Here is a 9,208-nt window from a genome sequence, read left to right on the forward strand (position 1 = left end):
ACTTAATGCTGACTGTACAAGTTACCACCTGTTTAAAATTCAAAAATCTCATGGTTATTCAAATTAAATATAATACCGCGTGTAAATAACATATTTCATCTGATTAATGACAGATTTTAATTCATAAATGCACTTGTGCAAATTCACGAATGTAATAGCTGGGGTATTTAATGAGGCTCTACCGCGGATTTTGGCAGTGGATAAGCCTCCAGCAAAATGAAGGGTCTTCTGGTGCTGATTTCAACGGTATGTACATATTAAACAAACCTACCGCTTCCTCTTTCTTCCTCTGAAGGCAGGGACCGGAAAACCCCTCTTTAAAATTAAGTCGTTTTGTGGATTAAGAATATTTCATATTTTATATCGCCAATTAACCGTTTCTTTGGGTTGAAATCTGATTGTTCATTTTATATGAAATTTATCTCATTACTAAATTAAGCTTATGATGAATTGTGCCATTTTCAACCAAAAGGGTATTTATTGTCGGTTATCAATAAGGCGCTATTTCCTTAAAGCTTCAATTTGAAATAAACCTTATCGCCAAGCGACAATGTGGTACCTTTTGGTTGATAACGTCACAATTAATCGCATAACTGACATAAACGCTTAGATAAGGTTAAGGGGCTACCTGAGGTTTTCATCGATTTTTGACAAGTTTTGAATCGTATCTCCTACTTTTGCACTACATATAGAATTATAAGACAAGCGGCTATCGGTTCTTCAATCTTTTATCTCCATTTTTGTCTACCGGATTGTGAAAAAAATGAATACTTATTTATTTACATTGTCTAAAAAACACTTTTTTCGTATCTCCATTGCTGTGAAAGATCTTACTTATACGAAATCTACATATTTGGGTTCGTCTTAGACGTCTCTAAAAATTTGTCTAAGGTTTTAATTTTAAACTAATTAACACAAAAGTTATGGCCAGAAAACCAGTTTTTTGGCCTAAAATTGTTCAACTTTGATGCCAAATATTTCGAAAACAATCAACTTTGAAGTAAATATGAGATACTATATTGCTAAAATCCGTTGCTGTTAATATGATAAGCTACAAAAAAATATTAGAAAACTAAGGGATTCAAATCGAAGGTCATTGGGGCATGGGATTCCCTTAATTCTGAAACTAAGCGCTTAATTGTGTCGTTTGTAATGGTAACATCTTTACGAGTATCAGTCCATGTGACGTGATTCAATAATGTTGTCAAAACAGCTGTGTCTTAGTTTGATTTTAACCTTAAGTTATGGAGCATAAGATTTGTAACACGTTGTAGAATTATCTAGTTTAAAATTAATTGACTCGTGTCAATTTAAAACACTCCCTTCGATCGTGTTTTAATTTATCGCCACTCGTTACGAAATTTCCTATTTTTCGCACTTGTATCATAATTCTACAATGTCAATATCCAGAAAAGAATATCGAAAGAAGCGCTGGTGGCATAGCGGTAAGAGCGTGCGACTTGCAATCCGGAGGTCGCGGTTTCAAACCCCGGCTCGTACCAATGAGTTTTTCGGAACTTATGTACGAAATATCATTTGATATTTACCAGTCGCTTTTCGGCAAAGAAAATCGTGAGGAAACGGGACTAATCCCAATAAGACGTAGTTTTCCCTGAGTTGGAAGGTCAGATGGCAGTCGCTTTCGTAAAAACTAGTGCCTACGCCAATTCGTGGAATTAGTTGCCAAGCCGACCCCAGGCTCCTATGATCCGTGGCAAAATGCCGGGACAACGCGAGGAAGATGATGACGTCAATATCCAGAGAGGAATATGGGAACTACGTTTGTGAGAAGGATACTATAACGAATAGCTTCCACTGAGAGCCTACTGCGAACCACGGGCCACGTTCGACATGTTGCCTCTTTGTCGCACTTGTAAATTCGTACGTAAGTGTGACAGGGAGGCAACACGTCGAACGTGGTTCGTGGTAGGCACTCTGGAGCCACACGTGTCACCTGACTTTAAAAAATTCTGCCTTAAAGGATCTGCCACACTGGATGCGTTCTGCGAGCAGCGGTCAGGTCAAACTCCAACTTCAGAGGTTGCTGTCAATATTGTTCATACATAATGCGGGTTTGACCTGCATGACCGCTGACCTCAGAACGCATCCAGTGTGGCAAATCCGTTAGAATTGTCTCGATGAGAATTAGTAGCATGTTGGGAGAAAAGTACAGACAGCGATAAAAGCTTGTATTATAAATGAAATTGACATTAAACTTATTTTTGTTCACAGGTGGCGTTCGCGGCATGCATGCCAACATTCGGTCCTAGCGGTAATTACAATTTTTTTAATTCATTTGCTGCTTTAGATATCGATTACATCCAATAGTTATTTCCGATATAACTACACGGATGGGGATGTAATAAATATATTTTTTAAATCCTTCCGGTCGATTTCGGCCATGGCGGCCACTTCGACCCCTAGCTTGCTCGGTGCTCGTGCGCCCGATGATGGCTGACGATGACGTGGCCGATTTGGATACATTCGAGGATAGAAGGGGTACACTCCATACAACTTTAGGTACAAGAACCTAATGAATTTATATTGGATTCGTTCCAACATTGTATTTCGCCTCATTTCTGCTATTCTCAATCAAAAGGGTACTTATTGTCGGTTGTCAATAAGGCACTATTTCCATATAAAATTAATTTGAAATCAACCTTATCGACAAGCGACAATGTGGTACTTTTTGGTTGAAAACGTCATATTTGGGCTCCAGACGCAAGAACTGCTCTCCATGTGGCTTCTGACGAGGGCTTCGTACAGTGCGCGTATAGCTCTTACGTTGGAAAACCCGTGACACTGCCGCAGAACGAATCCCAAGTTCCTATATGCCTTCTTGCAAATAATGGTAATGTGGTGTCTAAAGGAAATATCTGCGATAAAAATTTTAGGCACGGAACCCTAAAAGATGCAAAAAAACATCGACGTTTATGAAATTAATATGTATTTTAGTCTTTAAACTATATTGCCTAGACTAGATAATAAGGATGGCTTGTTTCCAGAAAATGGCGAGTGTGCTGGTGGCTCCAGCCCCGGTTCAGGGCCCGGAGGTGCTGGAGGTAATAAAACAATTATTATTAAAAAACCCCAAAGCCGATGAACCGATTTTGGGGTTTCTATTGTTTCCCATAAAGTTTTAAGTCATAATGTATGGTTTGTCCGCATTTTCGTCAGTCATAATTTGGTTTGTCTTAGAAATTCGTAACTTTTCAGGATTGCCATAAAACAAACCTAACCTAATTCTATAGGATAACTTTACGAAAATAATGAAAAGTTAAATGTTTCAGAATTATGACTAATGATAATCAGACAATCATTACATTATGACTTTCAATAATTATTTTAAACAAAGCGATCCCCCGATTTTGATATAATATAAACCGAATTAAAAATTTTTTTTCAAAATGACGGAACCTTGGGGGTTCGTGACCGTGAGGTCTACAGATAGCAGAGCCACTAATAGTGCCATTTTCAACCAAAAGGGTACTTATTGTCGGTTGTTAATAAGGCGCTAGCGACAATGTGGTACCTTTTGGTTGAAAACGTCACAATAGTTAAGTATTGTGTACAATTGTCTCATAATATTTATATTTTTCAGGTCCTCCAGGCTTCGGTGGTGCTGTTAATGTCGTAGGAGGAGCTAGTGGAGGTAATACAATAATATCTAGAGACCCATACACGATGAAATTTAATCGATGATCAGTATTAGATGATCAGAAAAATATTAATTACCAACCTAAAAATAATTAAATATCTACCTAATTAATTACAGTTAATTATATCGCTAAAATTAATAATCACTGTATAGATGATCACCTCATTTTTATTGAAAGTAACTCTGTCTGCCTATCTGTCAAAGCGGCAGGATATTTTTATTGAAGGGAAGTAGGTAGGTGTACGTCAAGTGGCATCGCTTAAGCGGGGAATTTAACCAGTTTATTGCTCATAAGACTTTAGTTTATTTAGTTTTTAAACTTAAAAGTGTTCAAATATTTATTATCGGATTAACAATTATTATTATTCAATTAAAAGTAAAACTAAAAGTAACTAAGAATAACAACTTATAAATAAAAAAAATTAAAAAACAAAACTACTCTTAATTAAAAAACATCTAAATAAGGCCCCCGCGGCATTGTGCCAAAGATGCTGGCAGCATTCCCTCGCTGAATGGCAATACTTACGCGCTGCGAGAGAAAGCCGCCAGCTCTCTGGTCACCGGTTGCGTCGACGAGCTTTTTGCTAAGTTCTTTAAAAAGAACTTTTGCGCTTGGACCCCACGGCCCCAGTGTCTCGACACCAAATGCCACAAAGTGGTATTGTGGGCCGAGACCTCGGTACTTCGCAAACTTTTTGCCTTCAGCCGCCTCGGCAGCCGCCCCAGCCCTGAACGAAGTTCTTGGTAGATGGGACGGAGCTAGTGTATCGACGCATGTGGCGTCCCAGACCAGCACCCGTCCCATCTTCCACGGGACCAGGGTCATACCGTCCGGTCTCTTGCCGTCGTTTATTTATTACATTTATTTTATTTAGTCCATAATTTTTTACCGTCGTATTTTAACGGAAACGCACGAACGTGACATGCTATTGTTGTTACAATCAATTTCAGTACAAAAAGTACGAGTAATGAATTTTAAACATGGGGGCCACTTTTGGGGGCTAAATTAAAAAATTCAAAAATAAAGTTTTTTAAAGTGTTAGATATCAAATGAAAGAGCTTATTGTGAAAATCTCAAATATATTTTTTTTGTAATTTTAAAATAAATAGTTTAGAAGTTATTTAAGAAAATAGCCAAAATATTACCATTCCCCACCCTTTATCTCCTAAACTACTGGGTCTGAATTTTTGAAAAAAATACACAAAATAGTTCTTTACCTATAGATCACAGGAAAACCTATTAGAAATGTGCAGTCAAGCGACTTAGTTTTTGGTCAGATCCCTACGGATTTTTTTAACACATTTCACTCACGTTTCACATAAAAAATACATTGTTAAAAATTGTGTAATGTACGGAACACTCCGACAGTCCGACTCGCACTTGACCGGATTTTTTTATAATTTGGTTTTACAATTGGTTTATCAGGCCTTCTTGGAGCTGTAACTGGTCTCGTTAAAGGTCTCACCAAGCCCATAACAGGCATAATTAAATCAACTCTCGGCGCCGGCGCTGGCGCTGGCAGCGCTGGCGACTCACAAGGTAGCCATTTTGTAATGGTTTACCTAAACCTTTTTCTTCGCGATATCCCGGCGTTTTACCAAGGCCCATCTAAAATCTAGTTAAATAGATAGAAAATGAGCGATTTAACACAATAAATTAGAAACTTAAAAAATATATGGGAATAATAAAAAAAATACAAGACCTCAAAGTTTCGAAAAAAAAAACTATTCTTTAAACTTTCAAATAGGAAAAAAATGACGGTACCATTCGATTTCTTACATTTTATTTAAACAATAGTATAAACGCAACATTTCACCGACAAAATCGCAATTTGCTTGTTTTCCATACATCGAAACGGCTTCTAAACAAAGCGGCTTCTAAGCAGCGTTTCCAGGCGTATACGAAAAGAACTCTCACTTTCGATATTCTTCACATGGTAAGGTAGTTTATTGTAAAGTTCACAGCCCATTGCATTTGGCAAGCGTTTTGAAAGTTTCAGCCTGTACACATTCGGTACTATATCAAGGGATCTTTTGGTATGGCGAGGGTTGCATTGAGACCGTGTCTTGAATTCGTGGATGTTCTTTCTCATATGCATGATAAAATTATATTAAGGTTTCTAATATCATTATTTTCTAAACTCAATAGTTTGCGCGAGACACTTCCAAAGTGGTCAAATGTGTGTCATTATGTAAACTGAGATAGATGTTAAAATACACAATTTTATAAAGTGCTCTCTACAAGAATCTCTAAACTGCACCAACAAGTACTCTGATTGCTTGTTTTTGCATCTTCAGGACGCGTTCATTATCAGAAGAGCCCCCCCCACAGAATTACAGAATTTTAGCAGGAAGATATACCGAAATGGGATAAGTTCGCCTTTGTACAAAGTTATTGTATTCTCTCTTTGTTACGTACTTATTTGTGCAATAAAATGTTTTACTACTACTAGTAATCGTAGTACTATTACTAATCTGATGATGGAGCCAGAAGATGGACAGTGGAACTCACCCTTCAACCTATTTTAGATGGACAGTGAAATTCATTGACGACCGGTCTGGCCTAGTGGGTAGTGACCCTGCCTGTGAAGCCGATGGTCCTGGGTTCGAATCCCGGTAAGGGCATTTATTTGTGTGATGAGCACAGATATTTGTTCCTGAGTCATGGGTGTTTTCTATGTATTTAAGTATTTATATATTATGTATATCGTTGTCTGAGTACCCATAACACAAGCCTCGTTGGGCTTACCGTGGGACTTAGTCAATCTGTGTAAGAATAATGTCCTATAATATTTATTTATTTATTTATTTATCTTTCTTATTCTTTTTTTTTCTAGAGCTGTCAAACCGTGCTCAAATCGTCGCCACTCTCAAAGGCACCAACGCGGCATCCTTCAAGAGGTCCGGCTCCAACAGCGAATCCGAAAACAGCTCTAACAGCGGATCTAACAACTCTAATGAGGAATGTAGCGAGTCTAGCAACAGCGGTCGCAGCGGATATAACAAATCTAGCGAGTCTAGCGAAACCTCTCGCATGGCATCTAACAACTCTAACGGTAGCAAATCTAGCGAGTCTAGCAACAACTCTCGCAGGGAATCTAGCAACTCTAACAATAGCAAATCTAGCGAGTCTAGCACCAGCGGTCGCGGAGGATATAACAACTCTAACGATAACAAATCTAGCGAGTCTAGTGAAAGCTCTCGCATGGCATCTAACAACTCTAACGGTAGCAAATCTAGCGAGTCTAGCGACAGCTCTCGCAAGGCATCTAACAACTCCAATGCTAGCAAATCTAGTGAGTCTAGCGACAGCTCTCGCAAGGCATCTAACAACTCTAATGCTAGCAAATCTAGCGAGTCTAGCGACAGCTCTCGCAAGGCATCTAACAACTCCAATGCTAACAAATCTAGCGAGTCTAGCGACAGCTCTCGCAAGGCATCTAACAACTCTAATGCTAGCAAATCTAGCGAGTCTAGCGACAGCTCTCGCAAGGAAGTAGCTAAGTCTAACGATAACAAATCAAGCGAGTCTAGCGACAGCTCTCGCAAGGCATCTAACAACTCTAATGCTAGCAAATCTAGCGAGTCTAGCGACAGCTCTCGCAAGGCATCTGACAACTCTAATGCTAGCAAATCTAGCGAGTCTAGCGACAGCTCTCGCAAGGCATCTAACAACTCTAATGCTAGCAAATCTAGCGAGTCTAGCGACAGCTCTCGCAAGGCATCTGACAACTCTAATGCTAGCAAATCTAGCGAGTCTAGCGACAGCTCTCGCAAGGCATCTAACAACTCTAATGCCAGCAAATCTAGCGAGTCTAGCGACAGCTCTCGCAAGGCATCTAACAACTCCAATGCTAGCAAATCTGGCGAGTCTAGCGACAGCTCTCGCAAGGCATCTAACAACTCTAATGCTAGCAAATCTAGCGAGTCTAGCGACAGCTCTCGCAAGGAAGTAGCTAAGTCTAACGATAACAAATCAAGCGAGTCTAGCGACAGCTCTCGCAAGGCATCTAACAACTCTAATGCTAGCAAATCTAGCGAGTCTAGCGACAGCTCTCGCAAGGCATCTAACAACTCCAATGCTAGCAAATCTGGCGAGTCTAGCGACAGCTCTCGCAAGGCATCTAACAACTCTAATGCTAGCAAATCTAGCGAGTCTAGCGACAGCTCTCGCAAGGAAGTAGCTAAGTCTAACGCTAACAAATCAAGCGAGTCTAGCGACAGCTCTCGCCAGGCATCTAACAACTCTAATGCCAGCAAATCTAGCGAGTCTAGCGACAGCTCTCGCAAGGCATCTAACAACTCCAATGCTAGCAAATCTAGCGAGTCTAGCGACAGCTCTCGCAAGGCATCTAACAACTCTAACGCTAGCAAATCTAGCGAGTCTAGCGACAGCTCTCGCAAGGCATCTAACAACTCTAATGCCAGCAAATCTAGCGAGTCTAGCGACAGCTCTCGCAAGGCATCTGACAACTCTAATGCTAGCAAATCTAGCGAGTCTAGCGACAGCTCTCGCAAGGCATCTAACAACTCTAATGCTAGCAAATCTAGCGAGTCTAGCGACAGCTCTCGCAAGGCATCTAACAACTCTAATGCTAGCAAATCTAGCGAGTCTTGCGACAGCTCTCGCAAGGCATCTGACAACTCTAATGCTAGCAAATCTAGCGAGTCTAGCGACAGCTCTCGCAAGGCATCTAGTAACTCTAATGCTAGCAAATCTAGCGAGTCTAGCGACAGCTCTCGCAAGGCATCTAGCAACTCCAATGCTAGCAAATCTAGCGAGTCTAGCGACAGCTCTCGCAAGGCATCTAACAACTCTAATGCTAGCAAATCTAGCGAGTCTAGCGACAGCTCTCGCAAGGCATCTAGCAACTCTAAGGCTAGCAAATCTAGCGAGTCTAGCGACAGCTCTCGCAAGGCATCTAGCAACTCTAATGCTAGCAAATCTAGCGAGTCTAGCGGCAGCTCTCGCAAGGCTTCTATCATCTCTAAGTCGAAGCAGGTGTCTTCTAACGGTGAAGATTGTCAGTAATCTTGAATAATGTTAATGTATAATTGCTACATTTCTGGTACTCAAACATTGAACTATTATTACTAACGTATAGAACCTGACAACAAACCATAGAAGCGGAGCGTGAATCTCGGAACCTAAACGCGTAATGTGTCGTTGGGAAGCTTTCAAAATTGCGTAATTTCCCTTATGGAATAATTTCAGAAAAAACCCATATTTTTGTGTTAGATCGAAATTTTCCGTTTCCAAAAATTTCAAGAATGTTTACAACTTTTTGGAAAGTTTCCTTGCACACCTGTACTATGAACCGTTTAAGTTATACAGCTTCAATAACGTATGTAGCAACAGCTTTATCATTTGTATGTATGTTTACAATAAAAAAATATTTACCAAGTGTGTTGTTTTAATTTCATTTAAATACGAAACCCCTGAGAAACACTTCAGTTTAAATTGCAAATTAATAATTTAAATAAATATTATGAGGGCGCGATTCGAGAAACGAATTAGAGATTCACTGGATATGAAATAATAATAATAAA

The 9,208-nt window shown here is 39.7% G+C and overlaps 1 protein-coding gene across 1 annotated transcript; it reads left to right on the forward strand.

The window, feature by feature from the left end:
• The first annotated feature begins 216 nt into the window (after positions 1 to 216).
• On the forward strand, positions 217 to 8,690 carry LOC134752998 (dentin sialophosphoprotein-like). Its single transcript, XM_063688758.1, has 7 exons — positions 217 to 246; positions 1,411 to 1,434; positions 2,101 to 2,115; positions 2,233 to 2,272; positions 3,006 to 3,062; positions 3,602 to 3,652; positions 6,496 to 8,690. The coding sequence occupies exons 1-7, from the start codon at positions 217 to 219 to the stop codon at positions 8,688 to 8,690; spliced, it is 2,412 nt and encodes an 803-aa protein (XP_063544828.1).
• Positions 8,691 to 9,208: the final 518 nt, after the last annotated feature.

This window comes from Cydia strobilella, chromosome 26, assembly GCF_947568885.1.
Source record: "Cydia strobilella chromosome 26, ilCydStro3.1, whole genome shotgun sequence".
Taxonomy (NCBI): domain Eukaryota; kingdom Metazoa; phylum Arthropoda; class Insecta; order Lepidoptera; family Tortricidae; genus Cydia; species Cydia strobilella.

What these genes read in the sequence shown, in the direction of transcription:
- LOC134752998 (XM_063688758.1), top strand. Translation starts at nt 217, where the DNA reads ATGAAGGGTCTTCTGGTGCTGATTTCAACG. An exon ending in AGGGCCCGGAGGTGCTGGAG is followed by an intron (nt 3,063 to 3,601) that starts GTAATAAAACAA and finishes TATATTTTTCAG; the next exon opens with GTCCTCCAGGCTTCGGTGGT. An exon ending in CGTAGGAGGAGCTAGTGGAG is followed by an intron (nt 3,653 to 6,495) that starts GTAATACAATAA and finishes TTTTTTTTCTAG; the next exon opens with AGCTGTCAAACCGTGCTCAA.